Here is a 19,905-nt window from a genome sequence, read left to right as displayed (position 1 = left end):
CTGAAAACTTTGTGCTATCTTGGCCAGGCTTCCCTCGAAAAAGAACCTTTAATCTCAACGGACTTCCTGGTTAAATAAATAAATAAATAAAAATGGAGACCCCAGAATGTTGAGCAGCTGAAGTGTTACATCAAGTAGGAATGGGAAAGAATCTCATTTTCACAACTATAGTATCTGGTGCCCTCATTTCCTAAATAATTACTGAACACTGTTGAAAGGAAGGGTGATATAACACAATCGTAATATGTGCCCCTGTCCCAGCTGGAACATGTTGCAGGCATCAAATTTAGTGTATATATACAAAACACACAGACACACACACACAATTTAAACTGCTTATCCTTCTGGGTTGCTGGAGCCAATCACAGCAGTTATAAAAAAAAACATTAAAGTTAATTAATTGAAACACAAACCCAGGCTTATTATCCAGTAATTACATGGACTACAGTGCAAACTGGCTGAGCTATTCTTATCTTACAGAAGTGTGTGATAAACCTTTGGGCCCACTGGTGGGCTATGGCTATTCAATGGGTTAAATATTTTGTCTTTGAACTGTTTTCAATTGAGTACAGGATTTGCAAATCACTGCTGTTTTTATTTATATTTTTCCTACTGTCCCAAATTTTGCAATACAGTTTGTAATGAATGCTAGCATCTAGAGACCAATTCATTTTTACTCTTGTTTTTACACCAGCAAGAGTGTAAAATATGCATTGTGCTTGAATCTACACATGATTTTGAATAAGAAATCTGTCTTAGTAGACATATATGTCAGAATTGTGAAATTAAGTATCAAATGAATCCACTGCAAAAACAGATTTAGTACTGCATCAGAGAATTTCTAGTGATCTTTAAACATATATGCTCCCATCCAGACAGCGTCTCTTTCAGGGAAGGCCTTGATTATTTCAGCAAGACAATACTAAAACACACACTGCATCCATCACAACAGCATGGCTTCGCAGAAGAAGAGTCCGGGTGCTGAACTGGCCTGCCTGCAGTCCAGACCTTTCACCAATAGAAAACATTTGTCGCATCATGAAATGAAAAATCAAGAAAAAAAGACCCAGGACTGTTGAGCAGCTAGAATCATACATCCCACAAGAATGGGACAACATTTCTCTCACAAAACTCCAGCAGTTGATCTCCTCACTTCCCAGATGTTTACAGACTGTTGTGTAAAGAAGAGGGGATGCTACACAATGGTAGACATGGCCCTGTCCCAACTTTTTTGAGATGCATTGCTGCCATCAAGTTCTAAAATATGTGTTCTGTGTTCTATTGTGAATAAAATATGGGTCTATAAGACTTGCAAATCATTGCATTCATTTTTTATTTACATTTTTACATTTCACATTGCGTCCCATCTTTTTTGGAATTGGGGTTGTAATTTACTTGACCAGTTATTGTATCATTCTCCATAAATGTAATCGCAGAGTAGGCTACAATGACTAAAACTGTAATTTCACCGGCTCCGTAAAAGTTATCATGCTCAAGTAAACCTTGTTTTGCCTAGTCTACATCTTCTCCACACATTTCTCTGAGTGGTACCCACAAGATCTCAATTTTGAAAGGTGCCTGAATTTCAGTTAATAAACCATCATTTGTTGTGGACAGACGGAATAAACACATCAGAACCAGTTGCTTAACATCAGTGTATGAAAAATGTACACATAAGCACTACTTTTTTTTATTGCTAGTGTAACTTAGTGGCTTTATAAATGTTCAGGCATTTCTGTATCTTTTGCCTTATTATTATACTGAGATCAATAATGTGTATACAATTTTATGGGCAATGATGAGCTCTTCAGCCAATGAAGGCAAAGGGGGCCACACCTTGAAAAATTTTACTGGCCCCGAGTAATCTTCAGTGCTGCAAGGGCACTTTGTTCCTGATTTCAGACTTACAGCTTAGAGGATGACGCTTTGCACCAGTATCACTGGCCACTTTCAGGAGCTGTTTGTGGGAATAATCATCATCTGCCTGGTTGGGTTAAGCCAGATCCAGATCCAGCTTAATCTCGATTCAGAGGAGATGTGTGCCTGTATCCAGTGTATGGCAGAAAGTAAAGCGGACCCCTGGTTCACAGAGCGCTACAAGAACCGGGTGCCAAAACTTCTGTCGAGGCAGAACAGCGAGCTCAGTCCTAACACTAGCAAATGGTGGCAGGTAAGGGAAAGAACATCAGCACTGACCAGTTAGTTTCAGCCTTTTTTGGTTAGCATTAACAATAGAAGGTAAAATCTGATGTTAACGTAAGATCCAGTGTCTGATCTGTTTTTCTGCATCACTGTATATTGCTCCACAGTGTATCTTATCAGATAAACTGATACGCAGTATGCAGTACAAAGTGTTAAAAGGTCTGAGCTTTACCTTGGAAGCAGGCCCAGATCTTCAAGTTATCAACCCCTGGGGACAAATGTTTGGTGGGTCTTTATCTCACTATCTTTGGTTGGAACATTATGATATGACAGCATTTTACATGAGGGCTGTGCAGCATACTAACTGCAGTGTTGGGCACATCACCACTATAAACACTAAAACCCCTTAAATGAATTACTTCTGCTACGTATGACAGCTTACTGTAAAGTTGAATTATTCATTATTTATTTGTTATTGTTTAGAAGGAAGATTTTCTGAAAGTGCTGTGTAGTGCTGTGGCATAATATGAGGTTACAGGCTATTGCTGACAGCAGTACAGTCATCATTCTGTATATTCAAATACGCTATAATGGTTAAAACAAAATCATGACAAGATTATGCTCACATTTACAAGAGCACACAGGTTAACAACCCAAAAATCAGTTTTAAACTTCCTTATAAAGCTTCCGCTCTCCAACATTAACCCCAATGAAGAGGACATGAATTAAAATCAGCTGAGAGACATACATAACAAACATAAAGAAAACACCACCAGCGAACTTCAGATCTCAAATTGTCAACAATCCTAAGCTAATTCATATCCCACAATGGGCATGCAAAAATATATATTTTTTATATATTTTTGCATTTATTATCTTAATTTTGAAGCAGACAGTTCGCAGATCACTGCCGATAATGACTCAAAAGCTTCTGTTCAAGATTTTTTTATTTGTGTTTGTCTTTAAAAAGTGAGCATCCTCTACTCCTCTATAGGTTTTCATCTTTGGCATTTCTATAGCTTCAAGTTCAAAGTACAACCCTAGCTCGTAAAAAAAAACACACCCGCTAAGCTCTCCACGGTAACACATTGTTCAAACCTCGTTCTGCAGATGCCATTCCATAGGCACAATGGAAATTACTATTTTAAATTAGTATAACCAAATCAAATATGCTTTCCCTATAACTGTTATTAGATTAAATCAGACACTTGGCTGTCTGCGTGTGTGTGAAATATTGTGACTTTGTGTTGAGCTGCTAGTGAAGAATGGGGGGGTGAATAAAAGGGGAAGGATGAGAACCACCTGCTGTGAAAACAATTCACAACTCTCCACAAAGACGACCATGCCAAGATAAAATGAACAGCACAGATGGCCTTCTACCTGGGACAGTCATTAACTCCCCAGTCCACATACAGAAACTAAGCTGCAAAAACAGCCTGTTTTAAATTCAGTTTTTGAGATGTAGCCAAAACCAACATATTTACAAATATCTACTTATTTGTCTATTTATTAAATCCTACACACTCAACAATATCCAAAAGCTCTGTGTTGTTACTGTGCTTAATGACAACACAGAGCTTTTGGATATTTGGAGCCCGTAAGCTGAATTAGACTCACAGTGCAGAGCTCGCTTGGTCAAAGGAGCTGGAATGTTGACTCTCATTTGACGAGTAGGACTGGGAGGATATGCGTTGTCTGCATATATTCCTTATACTTTTTTGTATAATGTTACAATGTCATAAAATATTATGGTTCATATGCTTCTGTTCTTTAATACCCAGTCAGCCAAGGGCAGAGGATGACATGGAGAGGACTAAGTTGTGAGAATGAGAGAGAGAGGAGTAATGAGCTTCGTATGTAATATTATGAAATGAAACATGTTGTAATTTTATTACTGCCTATTAAGAGGTTTAAGAATCTTAACAATCTACCAATGAAGCAGATGGTGTAGAGACAAGAAGAATCTCAGCTCGGAGTATCTAATTCATCTAATAGAACTGTGAGTTAGTGTGCTAGTCAATTCTCATAAAACCAGTCTATCCATGGAGTTCAGCTAATGTTTGCTCAAATCAGCCATTTTAGCTTACTGCCACTGTGATCAGAGCTGATTTAAGGGGAGCCTGGCCAGGTCCAATTTCTCCTGTTATATTAAAAACTGACTGATTTAACATTACCGCTACTGAGTGCTGATCGATTAGCATTACTGCTACTAAGTGCTTGCCATTACTGCAACTGATTGCTGATTGGCTAGCATTACTGCTACTGAGTGCTGATTGGTCAGTGCGTGGAGCAAGTTCAAAAGTGCTCAAAAATATAACAGCAGTATTAAAATGTTATATACTGTCCTGTGTTCAGGAAATTAATGCATTCTTCTATATAAAATTTTTATACATTTACAAACTAAGACTTTGCTCAAACACTTCATATTATCCCATTCATTTTGGACTCACTGGAGAGCGCCCTCTATTGTTTGACAAACCCAGAAGTGAGTCGCTAAAAGTTGTCTGCTATGATTACCAGCATCGTCTTGGGCCTGCAAAAAATATTACTATTAAAAAAAAAAGACTATTTTTTCCTCTTTATTCTTCCTCTAAATGTCTGGTTAAATATATGATTTTATTGGAAATTCTAGTGCAATACAGTATAAACTACAGGAACTAAAAGGGATAAATATAGTGGTGCTTGAACGTTTGTGAACCTTTTAGAGTTTTCTATATTTCTGCTTAAAATTTGCCCTCCGTTGCCACTCCTCCGTACAAAACTGCTTCAACTCTGTTATGTTGGCGGGTTTCCTACCATGAACTGCTGCTTCAGGTCCTTCCACAACATTTATACAGGATTAAGGTCAGGACTTTGACTTGGCCATTCCAAAACATTAACTTTATTCTTCTTTAACCATTCACTGGTAGAACGACTTGTGTGTTTAAGGTCGTTGTCTTACTGCATGACCCGCGTTCTCTTGAGTTTCAGCTCACAGAAAAGATGTTCTGACATTTTCCTTTAGCATTTGCTGGTAAAATTCAGAGTTCATTGTTCCATCAATGATGGCAAGCCGTCTTGGCCCAGATGCAGCAAAACAGGCCCAAACCATGATACTACACCATCGTGTTTCACAGATGGGATAAGGTTTTCATGCTGTGATGCTGCATTTTCCTTTCTCCAAACGTAACACTTCTCATTTAAACCAAAAAAACATCTATTTCGGTCTCATCCGTCCACAAAACATTGTTCCAGTAGCCTTCCGGCTTCTGATTTTCAGCAAACTGCAGATGGGCAGCAATGTTCTTTTTGGAGAGCAGCAGATTTCTCCTTGAGTCCACCAACAGGAGAACACTGAACAACTATTGTGTGCATGGCAGTGTTGCCATGCACTCCATTGTTGTTCAGTGTTCTCCTGATGGTGAACTCATGAACATTAACATTAGCTACTGTGAGACAGGCCTTTAGTTGCTTAGAAGTTACCCTGGGTTCCTTTGTGACCTCGCGGACTATTACACACCTTGCTCTTGGTGTGATCTTTGTTGGTTGACCACTTCTGGGGAGCGTAACAGTGGTATTGAATTTGCTCCATTTCTATACGGTCTGTCAGACTGTGATTGGTCCAAACTCTTTCAAGATGGTTTTGTAAACTTTTCCAGCCTGATGAGCATCAACAGCTCTTCTTCTGAGAGCTTCAAAAATCTCCACTGTTCACACCATGATACACTTCCACTAACATGCATTGTGAAGATCACTGTAACAGATCTCTGTTTTAAAATAAAACAGGGTGGTCACTCACACCTAATTGCCATTCCACTGATTGAAACCACCTGACTCTAATTTCACCTTCAAATTATCTGCTAATCCTAAAGGTTCACATACTTTTGCCACTCACAGTGACCAAGTCTAATATATGATACATATATATAATATATATGACTAAGTATATATATATATATATATATATATATATTTAATTTGGTTCCCTTTATCTACTATCAGGACATCTGATTAAATTTTAGGTCAAAAATTATTTTCGCTGTCCTCCTCTGTCCCTGGCAGTGCTGTGTTGCTCACCATAGCATTTTCATGCCAAGGATAAATTCTGCCCTCTCTGCCTCCATGGCAGCTGCATGCTCCAGCAGCAGCACAGTCAGGAAATTCTCCAGCACCAACTCCTCCTGCCCAGCCTTCTCAAATGCCAGGTATGCTGGATAAAACCATCAGGCTCAACTCCATAGCCAGCACATTTACCTGCTTTGCCTTTAGCCTTTGAAAACACAACCTCTCACAGAACAAATCCCAATTTCCAATTAAACAAAGCCTTTGCTCAGTGCATCAAAAGTTAACCACGTATTCAGTGCTAAAAGTCTCGTGTCCACCAAACTACACACGTCTTTCTTTAAAATTTCACTCGTGACATTTCATGTTGTTCACATTGATGGGAAGAAGAACCGTCTTGGCACTCTTTGTTTATGACAGTGGGAACTTGTGTGGCAGTATCCACAACCCAAGCACCGGGAAAGCAGTGGGTTGACACTTTACACTGCTTAAGCTCTATACAAACATAGTGGATGATACAGTTTCTGGTGATAACTGAATCATACATTGGGGAGGGAAGCAGATAGTATGGTAAAATCGCTAAAGAGTTCTAACTTTGAATAAATAAAACAAACATGACAATAAGCTAAAACCAAACAAAACTGTGTTTAAATAAAGAAAACTGATTAGAACAATAAAACGTGGTAAAAATGTTTCAAAAGGCTTTAGTCTGAAAGACAAATGCAGACTGTTCTCTCTCTTAAAGAGTGACAGTTACACAACCTAGACATTTTTCTTTAAGCCCCAAAACATCTCAAAGTGTATGTAATAGAAGGCATGTATTCAAGATATATTCTACATCAAATATTTTCTATTGTTTTAATTAATTTAGAAACAATAAATAAGCATCATGTCATTTATCAATGTAAAAATGAAGATATATAGATTACATTTACAAAAACATTACAAATGTGGCTCATCTGTTTTACTTTTCTCTTATTTCTCTACAGCGGCTTCAAGGTGGGCCACGTAAGAACTACAGTGAACTTGTGGAGACTCTGTTCTCGCTGTTCCCTGATGAAGAACACTACTCAGACGCTGGTCCTCACCGCTGCAGAACCTGTGCTGTGGTGGGCAACTCTGGAAATCTGAAAGGATCTCATTACGGCCCTCTAATAGATGCCCATGACTTTGTCATAAGGTACTGACAAAGACTGATTGATCAATGCAGTGATATGATAAAATGCGAGATCTGGAGACTCCTGAAGGTTTTAGTGGCTCAGCTAAAAGTGGACGTTTGTCTGGAAGTCTGGATCAGTTTTGTTTAGCAGCTTGCCAGCATGTACCAGCATATAGTAGCTCCATAAAGTGGTCCATTATGGGCATTTTTTACACTCCAAAAATCTAACCAGACTAGTTCCATGGTGCAGAAATCCTGATATTTTCTAAAAGGGTACTGGTAGATGGCTCAGGCTTCTTGGCACACCAATACTAAACTGGCAATACTTCATATATTCCCTGGCACCATGTTCCAATTTTAGGCCAAAAAAATGCACTGTCATGCAAAGTAAAGCATTCTGCTGTGTTCTTCTTACCAAGTAAGTGTTCTTGTAAGTTCAAATTTGTATAGGGTGAGTTTTGATTCAAGCTCAGTGTCAGAGGAGATAAAACATTATGACCACTCACAGATTATCTCAAACAATGGATCATGTCAATGTGTGGGATATTATAACATGGTAAGCAAACAGTTTGTTCTCGTAGTTGAGATGTTGACTGCATGAGAATTGAGCAGGTGTGAAAACCTGGGTGACTTCAACAAGGGCCAAATCGTAACAGCCAGACCGCTGGATTGGACCATCTCCAAAACGGCAAGGCTTGTATTGTGCTCCCAGTTAGCAGTAGTGAGTACCTAAGAAGGTCTGAGAAGGAACAAGCTACAAACTAGTGACTCGATGCATGAGGTGAACAAAGCCTATCCCATCTGATCTCAACTGACAAAAGGGCTATTGTGGCACAAGTCCAAGACATTTTTAAACAATGGTCAATGGGAAGAATGTGTTACACAGTACATCGCACCCTGCTGTGTATGGGGCTACCAAGCCACAGACCGGATAGAGATGAACATTGCTTGGTCCATTGAGTCCCGTTTTCCTTTAAATCACATGGACAGCTGACGTGCCACCATGAATGGAAACTGATCTGTATTCAAAACGATCAAAAATTATGTTTAGGGCGTTGGAAAGGGTATTCTTGTTTTATATAATTTTTTGCTGTAGGTTTACGTAGGAAGTAAACAGCACACAATGACAAACATGGGCTCTCAGTTTAGCTAAAAAGCTCACTCTAGCTCACACTACTGTGGAGCAATGATAGCATGGTATTTCGTCTCAGTGTTCATTGGGTTAAATGTTGTGCTTTTGAAGAGCAGATGCATGCTTTATAAGGAGGGGTTGCACTGGTTGTTGGGTTCATGTTACCCTGTGTTCTTGTTAATTTCTGCACAGTCTGTTCTGCACTTCAACTATACCTCCACCTTGGGAAAGTCCCGACTCTGGACATTAACCATATGGCTCAGGTCTATACTATAGCAATTCCAGGGTCATGTGCTGTTGTTTATCATACCAGTCAAGTTTATTGTTAAATCCTGAGCTGGAAAAAACACATATCTTGTCATTTTCTGTCTCATAACAAGATAACTGACAGTTAGAGGGTTGTGTGTGTGATTATGTAGCCTGACCCTACCATTGCACCATCCTTCACTTCTTAAAGACACTTTTACTTGCAAAACCTTATAACTACAAGGCCATGTTAATTTTACTGGTTTATTAATTGTAATGTAATTGTACATGATACATGTTTTGTTTTTCATTTATAGAATTTACAGATAAAAGGGGAAGCAATTGCAGTCCCGGTGTTCACTGTGCCTTGAGCTTGATAGCCCCTGATATCATCTTTCAGCTTCACCTTAAATTGCTCCAGAAGGTCAGCATAAAAAAATCAAAATGTATAACCTGTTTTGCAGGATGAACAAAGCCCCTACTGCAGGCTTTGAGAAGGACGTTGGGTCAAAGACCACTCACCGCGCCATCTACCCCGAGAGTGCTGTGGACATGGACAACTCTACCCACCTTGTCCTGGTACCATTTAAAATTCTGGATCTTCAGTGGCTCATCAGTGTCTTCACCACCAAACACATCACGCGGTGAGAGCGCACACCTGACCAGAGAAATACACATATAATACACAGAAAGCCAGCAAACGAAGAAGTGAAATCAGGTTTTAGAGAAGGTGATATCAAATCTGCTCCTTACCTGGTACATACTTATGCATAATTTAATTTTCTGATTCATTTTCTGATCCATAGAAAACATGTTCAAATTATCTATCACCATTTTTTCTTGTTCTTTGTGGTTTAGCACATATACTGTAGTGAAAAACACAATACAAGCAGACTACGACAAGGTGAGGACCATGATCAATGTTGTCCTTATTAACTCTATTTAGTGCCTAAAGAAAAACAGAATCTACTGTATAGTATTTGAGTTGCTCATCTTAAAGATTTCATCAAACAAAGCAGACACATCATTGTAAATCTGGCTTTAAGAAGTGCTCTCTGTTTGCTGTTGAAGGTGATGATATTACATCCTGAGTTTATGAAATATGTCTACGAGATCTGGCTGCAGAAACAGGGGAAATATCCTTCTACTGGCTTCATGATGCTCATGCTCTCCTTGCACATTTGTGACCAGGTAAAGCCACAGTTTTGCTGTTTAACAACAGATCAGTGTGGCACAGAATAGACAAACGCACAGATGCACAAAGTCACACTTAGACGTAGAAGCCTTGCTCTAGAGTTAATAAGTTACAAGCTAAACACTATCCAGACTTTCAAACCTGCTTCTGCTAAAAAAATATTGAGACAGAATTGGTTTGTGTTGCGAATGACCTCAGGATCTTAGTGCACATTTCGACAACAGTGATCACAAGATTCTAATCCACCGTCTTGAATGCTGGGTCGGCCTCTCAGGCACAATTTTAGAATTATTTAAACTATCACGTTATTGGCCCATGGGCACAATTTTTGGTGGTCATTTACATGAAGGCTGTACAGCACCACAGCAAACTAGCCATGGTGTTGGACACACCACCGCTATATGGATATACAAGCTATCTTTATTAAATACTACTACCAATAATAATATTAATTAAAAATACACACACACACACACACACACACATATATATATATATATATATACATACACACACATTTTTTTTTAGTATTTTTTAAAGATAGCTTGTATATTCGTATAGAACCATTCCCTTTACTAAACAATCCCTTAGGAACCATGATTTTTAAGTGTGTAGACAGTTCACAGATCACTGCCAACAACGATGCAGCAACTTTTTCTTACAACTCAGACTGACATTTTTGTTTGTGTTTGTCTTTGAAAATGAGCACCTTCTGCTGTCGAAGTTATAGTTCTTGCTTTTACAGACTCCTCAGTCACGTCTTTTGTGTACGTGGAGCTTCAAATTCAAAGTACAAAGTACAACCCTAGTTCAACATGAATAAAAAATAATCTGAAACCTTGACCGAGGTAAAGAAGGATAGTGGAATATTTTCTAAGGAGTAACTGGAACAGGAAATGAAGTGGATGTTCAGGAAAGACGCGGAAACCGTCCGGATTATGATAAACTATTATTTTTTTCGCTGTTCTGCTAATAAAGTTCCCACCGCATGTCAAAACCGCGGTTTAATTACTCTCGGGGCCATGTAGTGGCTCAGGCTCCTAAAACCCATGTGATGATCTGGGCCTGTGTGTGTTACAGTGGATTATTGTTGTAAAATACACAGGAACAGAATGACCCACACCTGCATGAGATGAGATGGAAGAATTAAGATTTGAATTAAGATTTGTGAGCCATATATTTATCATATTTTATATATAAGATAATCTTTTTCTTTCAGTTGTTCATGGTAGTAACATAACGCATCCATTTTCTACTAAAGCAGCATTAAGAACATATCAGCTGAGCTGCACACTCGGCTCTTAAAGGGAAGGAGACGAGGTGATGTGATTGGATGTGGCTGCAACATACAAACTCACCTGTTTATTTTTACAACTTAGTGTCTGTGCTTATAGGATAAAGCTAAAAGTATATCTGCCACACCCTGACGCGCTAGTTGGGACTTTGTACCCTATTTCTGCTCATGCGACAATAGGATCCTGTTGTCATGGCAACAGCGCAAATCCAATAATAAGAAGTGAAATCCCAGCTGGTGTATGAGGATGTGATAGATATACTGGTAGCGTTTTCATCACTGTACAGATGAGCAGACACCTTTGTATCTTACTTTCACAGATAAAGAAAAAATGTCTCACAGACATCGATTCTATATTTTGGTAGTAAATGTAAGATTATGTTTGTAATTCAACATTAAAAAGTAATTTAATACAAATGTTTTTCTTGTCAAATGTCCTGAAATTTTCCTTTAGAATTTGCTGGTATAATTCAGAGTTCATTGTTTCATCAATGATGGCAAGCTGTCCCGGCCCAGATATGGCAAAACAGGCCCAAACCATGATGGTGGGTTCCCTCCCAGACCCTCTCATTTCACCACATCCAGTCCTCCACAGCAGAAACCTCTGATGTCAGGCCAGTCCATGGGGCAACAGGAGGCTGAGAACCCAACACACTGAAAAGAGATCAGTCCTGTAGCTGAGATGATCAGTGAGTTTTGAGCAATCTCTGCCCACATTAGAAATCTAGACCAGTCCAAAGGATTTTTATGACAGAAGTCTCAAAAATTTCCCAAGTTCCTGATTTACTCGATCGCATTGTCCATTAGTTTGTGAGTGGTATCCTGAAGACAGACTAACTGAAACCCCTATATGTTTGAAGAAAGCAGACCAAACGTGTGATGTTAATTTGGAACTTTGATCAGAAAGAATATCCTTGGAGATGCCACAGTACCTGAACACCTGATTGATGTTTCTGTGGTTTGACATGCTGTGAGTAGTAAAGTGAATGGAATAAATCAGACACTGTGAGAAAACCTATCCACTACAGTCAGAATGGTAGTAAACCCCTATGAAATGGGTAAAGTAATAAAATGAATGCAATGCAATATGTATGCAATGCAATATGCGACCATGGTCTTACGGAAATTGGTAAGGGGATGAGTTTGCCTGCCGGCAATGTCTTTGGTGTTTCGCACTGAGAGCATGCTGAGCAGGAAGATACAAACTTGTGTACATCTAAACGACATTACCAAGTACTCCAAGTGCCCCCTTGTGGTGACAAACACAGTTTTCCTTGCATCCCTTTCTCTTATTTGGACAAGAATATAGGCACTCCAGAGATCTAGTTTGGTGAAGAATGTGGCTCCTTGTAACTGTTGTAAGACCACTGGCAAGAGAGGAAGCGGCTAAGCATATTTTTTTTATGATTTGATTTAACCTGCTATAGATTTTAAAGGGGTGAAGACCACCAATCTTTTTCTTGCCAAAAAGCAATCCTGAAGATACAGGGGAAGTCGAAGGTCTAATACAAACCTGATCCAAAGCCTCTTTGATGTTCCTCCTCCTAAATTAGTGGGCATATTCTGGATTTGGGAAGGACAGCTTCTTTCTCTAAGTGTATGGCACAGTCCTCGGGACAATGTGGAGGTAGTTTGGTAGCACTGGTCTTACTGAAAGCTTCAAGTAAACCTGAATACTGTGGAGGGATATGACAGAGATTCAGATTTGGGACTTTCAGTGGAGGTGGACCTGACTGCTAAGGATGGCAGATTAAGACTTTTGTTGACAGAATTCAGACCAGGCCAAGAGTTCATGTTTGACCAAGAAATGAGAGGATTGTGTTTCTTAAACCATGGCAACCCTAGAATTACCAAATATTGTGAAGAGTTTCAAAACCAAAAAGGTAATACGTTCTGCATGGAGAGCTCTTGTGGATATTTCAACACGCTGGGTTCTAAAAGTAAGGATTCCTGCTCCAACAGGATCCTTGTCTAGGGCAGTCACTCGCAAGGGTGTCATCAGATGATCTACTGGGTTCTGTAACTCCTCCACAAGTTGAGCAAAAATAAGATTTCTCTCTGCTCCTGAGACAACTGTTGGCAGTACACAATAACAGGCAAGAGAAACTTCAAGACCAACTTACCACATTAGTGTGTGGAGTGGTCTCCACACGTTTTCCAGGGGTGGGCGCATGTTGGTTGTGCGAACGGGCCTGACAGTTCTGTAGAACATGACTAGCACTGCCACAGTATATGCACAAACCACCCTTTAAATGACCAAGCTGTCACATTGCATGGGTTCCCCATGAATACCGGTCTCTCCGGAGTCTTGTGGCTTTCTTGAAATGGTTACCAGATACTTGGAAGCCAGTCTGCAAGTACTTCGTTAACTAGTAAGTTGGTCCAATCAAATTGATAATGTGATAAGCTGACCAAGAGGCAAATCGTCATCTTTACAAGCCAGTTCAGTAAGAATCTCATGATTAAGTCCTTTACGAAATATAAATATGTTGTCCCTGCAATGATCTTTATAAGCACTGCTGGAATCCTATTGTATTTGTTAGTATTTTTATTTGTTTCTTGCTTCTTCCACTTCTTCTTTATGCAAGATGAACAGTGCAGACTAAACCGTAAGTCCTACAGATATGAAACTTAGTCAATAGACCGTAGTCCCTCCTGCTGGTGAGTGAGCTTAGCCCAATCAGCCTGGTGGTGCTATTGTGAACTGTGAAATATTTTGGTCCATATCTTTTGGACTGTACGTCATAGAGACAAAATTCTTTTTCCCCATCGATCAAAATAAATGGATATGGTGACAAAATACTCTTAAGTCTAGTCTTATGCCAGTATGTGTTTCACTTAATTGTACAGGCAATCTAACATTCTGATTTATATACATTTTCAACACAGTGGTGCATTTACAAGAATAAACTGTCTAATTCACACAAACTCTGCGCACCTGCTTTTTTACGTTTTTCTATGCAGTTGTAATACATTCAGAATGTGGTTTGGCATTGTCTTGCTGAAATAAGCAAGGCCTTCCCTGAAAAAGACATCAACTGGATGGCAGCATATGTTGCTCCACATTTTGTATATGTTACTCAGCATTAATACTGCCTTCATAGATATGCAATTTATCAATGACGTGCACTAATGTAGCCCCATACCATTACGGATGCTGGCTATTGATCTGTGCATTGATTACCTGGTTGGTCCCTCTCCTCTTTAGCCTAGAGGATGCAGGAACCAAAATCATTTCCAAAAAAAGAATTTCCAATTTCAATTCAACAGACCACAGGACATTTTTCCACTTTGCATCAGTCCATCTTTAATGAGCTCAGGCCCAAAGAAAGCGACAGTGTTTCTGAATCCTGTTTCTATGTGGTTTCTTCTTTGCATGGTACAGTTTCTGTGAAGCATAAACGATATGACGGTGCGGTGTGGAACCTTGGACAATTCTGAAAGCAGATCTGAAAAAATTAGAAGTACTCCATATGCGCTACCTTCGTCGGATCCTTGGTGTGCCGCTGACAGACTGAATTCCTAACAAAACCATCTGTCGTTGACCATTCTGACTGAATTCCACAAACACTGTCTGAGATGGTTTGGACACATCTGTCGTATGCGAGACACCAGCGATTTCCGCCTGCCTTATAGAGCACTTCTGAAACTGTGACCAAGCACCTGGAAGATACAACCACGGGCACCAAAGAAGATATGGCTCTCATGAAGGGTATGGCACCATAAGGAATCTCATTGGAAGAGGCCCAGGAATGTGCAATCAATGACTGAACAGAATGGAAGAACATCTGCAATTTCATATGTGAAGGCGGCTTCCGCGCAGCACCCCCAGTGTCATAAGACCTTTGGTCAAAGCGGGCGCTATGGGACGCAAATGAAAATGAAAAAAAAAAAAAAACGGTAGTTTTAACTTTTTTACCTTTTGTGGATGCAGAGTTCCCAGACAGTGGCTTTCTGAAGTGTTCCTGAGCCCATGCCATGATTTCCACCACAGAATCGTCACTGTTTTTAATGCTGTGCCACCTGAGGGCTCAAAGATCATTACTAGCTAATAATGCTTTTTGGCCTTGTCCTTGCATACAGAGATTTCTCCAGATTCTCTGAACATTTTAATGATATTATGTACTGTAGACAATAAAATCCCCAAGTCTTTTGCTATTTTACATCACATTAGTCAACATATAAACATTATTCTGTAATTGTTGCACTATTTGCTTGTGCAGTCTTTCACAGAGTGGTGAACCACTTCCCATCTTTACTTCTGAAAGACTCAGCCTCTCTGGGATGCTGTTTTTATACCCACTTATGTTGCTGACCTGTGGCCAATTAACCCAATTAGTTGTGAGATGTTCCACTAGGTGTTTTTTTACACAACTTTACCAGTCTTTTGTTGTCCCTGTACCAACTTTTGTGAAACGTGTTGCTGGCATCAAATTAAAAATGGGCATATATAAAAAAAACAAAGTACATTTTCTGTTTCAATATTTAATATGTTGTACTATTTTCAATCAAATTTGGGGTTCTAATGATTTGCACTGTGTTGTCATTCACATTTTGCACCTAGTTCCAACTTTTTTGGAAACAGCGTTGTACGTTTAGAATTAGGAATGAACTTGCACTGTATCTAATTACGTTTTTACCTGCCCAGGGGCTGCAGATGGAAAATAGCTAGTTAGTGAAATCTGGTGCAAAGCACTTTTTTTCTCCTGCGATTGGTTCACCACCCCTAATCTACATAATCATCCAGAAATACACAGTTTTTAGGGAAAATGCTTTTATCCTGCAGAAATATCCCATGCCAATCTGTTTTTGCTGCTGCTAAGAGAAGCTCAATAATGGACACTAAACATGTGGATGAAATATCTAATCACATTAGTCAATGCTACTATCTATCTCCCCCTCTCTATATATTCCTCCCTCCCTCTTTATATCTCTCTCTCCCTCTCTCTCTCTCTCCCTCTCTATCTCTCTCTCTCCTTGCAGGTGAATGTATTTGGATTTGGTGCCAGTGAAGATGGGAACTGGCACCATTACTTTGACAAAAAATATCATCATTTTCTCAATACGGGTATGCACAGAGGAAGCTCCGAATACAACATCACTCTGAAACTCCACCAGAAAAACAAGATCCGGATGTATAAAGGATGGTAAATTTAAGTCAGGTAAAAATAGCTTCTTCTTTCTGTTCAATCATAATGAAGTTCTGTTAAAAAGTTCATTTTTGTATCAGGAAGCTATGCTTGTCAGAGTAAAGCCAGGAAACCTGGTTTCAGGAACCAGGGCGGTAAGAAATACAGAATTGGAAAGAAGAGAAAGATAGGGACCAACGTGCTTGTCTGGGTTTTAAAAATTTGGTAGTGTGGAGATATTCTAAATTTTTATGGTCAGTAAGGACCAGGAAAGGATGAGCTGCACCTTCCAGCCAATTACACCATTCCTCAAGGTCTAGTTTAACAGCTAGCAGTCAACAGTCACCAATGCCATAGTTATGTTCTGCTGAACAGAGTTTGTAGGAGTAAAATCTGACAGGAAACAACTCAGGAGTACCACTGTATTGAGATAGAACAGCACCTACTCCTGTCTCAGACACATCTACTTCTACTACAAATGGTCTGGAAGGATCGGGCCGTTTTAGAACTAGGGCAGAAGTGAAGGCTGTTTTTAGGTTCTCAAAGGCCGTCTCAGTGGTCAGGGTCCATATCAATTTTTTGGAGGCACCTTTAAGAAGGGCTATCAGGGGTGCAGGTATGGCACTGAAGTGCGTGATGAAGTGCCTGTAAAAGTTAGCAAAGCCAAGAAACTTCTGCAAGTCCTTAACAGAGTTTGGAATGGGCCAGTTTACTACTGCTTCGACCTTGTGATCATCCATAGTAACCCCCTGAGCACTGAAGATATACCCCAAAAAGGAGACTTGTTGTATGTGAAATTTGCACTTCTCTCCTTTAATGAACAAGCTGTTGTCTAGGAGACGTTGAAGGACTTGCCGAACATGATGGACATAGGTGTCTAAATCAGGCGAATATGTCAAAATGTCATCAATGTATGCGATGACAAACCTACCAATCATATCCCTAAGTACATGACTGATGAATAACTGGAGGACAGAGGGGCATTAAAGAGGCTGAAAGGCATAACAAGGTATTCATAGTGCCCCCTAGAGGGGATAAAAGCTGTCTTTCATTCATCACCCTCCTTTACCCGGACTAGATTGTATGCACAACAGTGAAATACTGAGCACCTCTGAGCTGTTCCAAGGCTACCAGGATAAGTGGTAGGGGGTAGGTGAATTTCTTAGTGATATCATTGAGGGCATGATCATCAATACAAGGCCTTAATCCACTACATTTCTTTTTAACAAAGCTGGAGAGGTTGAAAGACGAATGAAACCCTGGTCCAGTGCCTCATCAACTTACTCTCCCATAGCTTACGATAACAGGCAGGAGAACAGACTTTGCAACCAACCACGTACCACATTTCCCGGAGTTGGCGCCTGAGGCCTGTGTGGACGAGCCCGACAGTCACGTAAAACGTGACCAGCTGTGCCACAATACACGCACAGGCCTCCATACAAACGAGGAAGCCTCTCCTCTCTGCTCAGCCTAGACTAATCGCACTGCATGGGCTCAGGAACTGATGTTGAACTGGCACTGGAGCTGGAATTGGAACAGGAGCTGGAACTGGCACTGGGACTGTAATTGGAACTAGAATGGGGACTGGAGCTGAAACTGGAACTGGAACAGGAGCTGGAGTTTACGTATGTAAAGAGAAAGAGGAGAACTTCTGAGTAAAGGCTGTTTTTGCAAGAGCTGATCAAGACTGACAAACTAATGAGTTGGTCCAAAGTCAAATTGTCATCCTTGCAAGCTCAATACCTCAGGATTGGGTCCATTGTGAAAAGCTACCAAAAGTGCGGGCTCACTCCACTCACTCCTGCGGCCAAAGTGCGAAACTCTAATGCGTAGGCTGCCACTGAGCAATTATTCTTGTTTAAGCTTGCACAAAAGCTCTCCTGTAGAATAGCTATCATGGGGATGGATAAAAACTGTCTTAAAATCTTTCAAAAACTGTTCATAAGACAGGTCTTGTAGGTGAGACCACCCAGCCATTGTGCACTCTAATGCTTTGTCTGATAAGCGTAATACTACAAACACTATTTTGGCCCGATCAGTACTAGACAGGGAGTTACTGAAAAATATAGAATGTTGTAGAAGAAAACCTGGACGTTTATCTGGAAATCCATCAAATTTATTGGGTTTACTTACTGGAAAAGCTGAATTAACACTGACTGGGGTGGTCTCCATAGTAGGAGACACTGGGACAGAGACAGAGGCAGGTGAGCAAACAGAGGTTACACAGTTGAGTAGATACCCTTGATACCCTTTAGGCGCTGAGTTAGCAGGGCCTGCTGCTCGGCTTGCTGTTGTGTGAGGTCCCCAACAGACTGTGTAACACCTGTCAGTACCTGCTGGTGATGTCCCAGAAGCTGACCTTGGTTGTTTAAGATCTTATGAACCGCCTCAATGTCTGCCGTCTGCATGACGGCGAAGTATCCTGTAACGGTGGCAGACGGAACCAGACACTTGCAAACGAAGTTTGAGTGAAGATCTTTAATAACCAAGGGATGATCCAAAATCACAGTTGTAAAGCCAGAGCAAAAAGTCAAAAACCAGAGATCTACAACAAGACAAAAGGGCAAGGCAAAAATCAAGGTCAGGACAGAAAAAAGGTCATACACAGAAGTTGACAAACAGGCAGACAAGAATGCTCAGTATGCTCATGCTAAGACGAGTTAGAGAATAACTAAACTAAAGTCTGGGCTTATATACTAAACCAACAAAGGCACAAAATGAGGAACAGCTGTGTGTGATTAGAAGTCTGGTGAGGATGAGCGCTGATAGGTTGGTCGACTGGAGTCCAAAGTCATGTGAGGCAGCAAGGGATTCTGAGAATTGTAGTATAAGGCGGCAGTGTCGGCTGTAGATCCAGCCATGCCGGAGGAAGGCATGACACAAATTTAAAACAAAGAAACATTATGACAAGTAAAGAATTCATATTCAAGACTCTACATTATTTTTAGGTCACCTTTTAAAGCAAAAGTATGCAAATCTACCAAACACTAAGAAATTCTGAAATTCATGGTAAAATTTCAAAGATCCTACTTTTGACTCAATGTGTTCTGCTGATTGAATAATTTGTAATAAAAGTGTTTTATTAAATAAGAAAGGATGCAAATCAGAAGCATTACCACTATTTTGGATTTTGGGCTTGACTTTTGGATTCCACTGTATATATGTTTTAATTATTGAGGAAACATGTAATTGATGCATTTGTTTAACCTCTCTCTCTCTCTCTCACTCTCTCTCCCTCTCTCTCTCTCAAGATATCAAACTCCGACAGTATAATATGGGAGATGTATGATGAAGCCTTTGTGAAAAGAAAACAGTTCGCAAGATTTCCACCACTTGGCCAGCTGATGGCGTCTCAACCCATCTTCAGAAGCAGTGCATTCATGCATGGGTGACCGCTGGTAGTGATAGACCCAACTAACCACTGTCCTCATGTTATACAAATAAGCATCATGAGACTGTGTTTTCCATGGTCATCTTTTAAGCTCTGTTTATCTATCTGTTGTTTCTGTTACCCCCCTACATAACTCCCATAAAAATAAAAGTTTGTTCCTCTGGTGAGCACATCTA

At 40.0% G+C, this 19,905-nt stretch overlaps 1 protein-coding gene across 1 annotated transcript; it reads left to right on the top strand.

Moving 5' to 3' along the window:
- Window positions 1-1,871: 1,871 nt before the first annotated feature.
- On the top strand, window positions 1,872-19,905 carry LOC118812042 (CMP-N-acetylneuraminate-beta-galactosamide-alpha-2,3-sialyltransferase 1-like). Its single transcript, XM_036576721.1, has 7 exons — window positions 1,872-2,170; window positions 7,173-7,363; window positions 9,185-9,364; window positions 9,579-9,624; window positions 9,792-9,911; window positions 16,193-16,371; window positions 19,590-19,905. Exons 1-6 carry the CDS (start codon window positions 1,919-1,921, stop codon window positions 16,358-16,360), a joined length of 957 nt encoding a protein of 318 aa, XP_036432614.1. The 5' UTR covers window positions 1,872-1,918; the 3' UTR covers window positions 16,361-16,371; window positions 19,590-19,905.

Source organism: Colossoma macropomum, unplaced genomic scaffold (assembly GCF_904425465.1).
Source record: "Colossoma macropomum unplaced genomic scaffold, Colossoma_macropomum, whole genome shotgun sequence".
NCBI classification, from domain to species: domain Eukaryota; kingdom Metazoa; phylum Chordata; class Actinopteri; order Characiformes; family Serrasalmidae; genus Colossoma; species Colossoma macropomum.
Note: the sequence above shows the minus strand (reverse complement) of the source record. Positions and strands in the feature narration are given on the sequence as shown.

What these genes read in the sequence shown, in the direction of transcription:
- LOC118812042 (XM_036576721.1), top strand. Translation starts at nt 1,919, where the DNA reads ATGACGCTTTGCACCAGTATCACTGGCCACTTTCAGGAGCTGTTTGTG. An exon ending in ACCACCAAACACATCACGCG is followed by an intron (nt 9,365 to 9,578) that starts GTGAGAGCGCAC and finishes TTTGTGGTTTAG; the next exon opens with CACATATACTGTAGTGAAAA. An exon ending in CCTTGCACATTTGTGACCAG is followed by an intron (nt 9,912 to 16,192) that starts GTAAAGCCACAG and finishes CTCTCCTTGCAG; the next exon opens with GTGAATGTATTTGGATTTGG.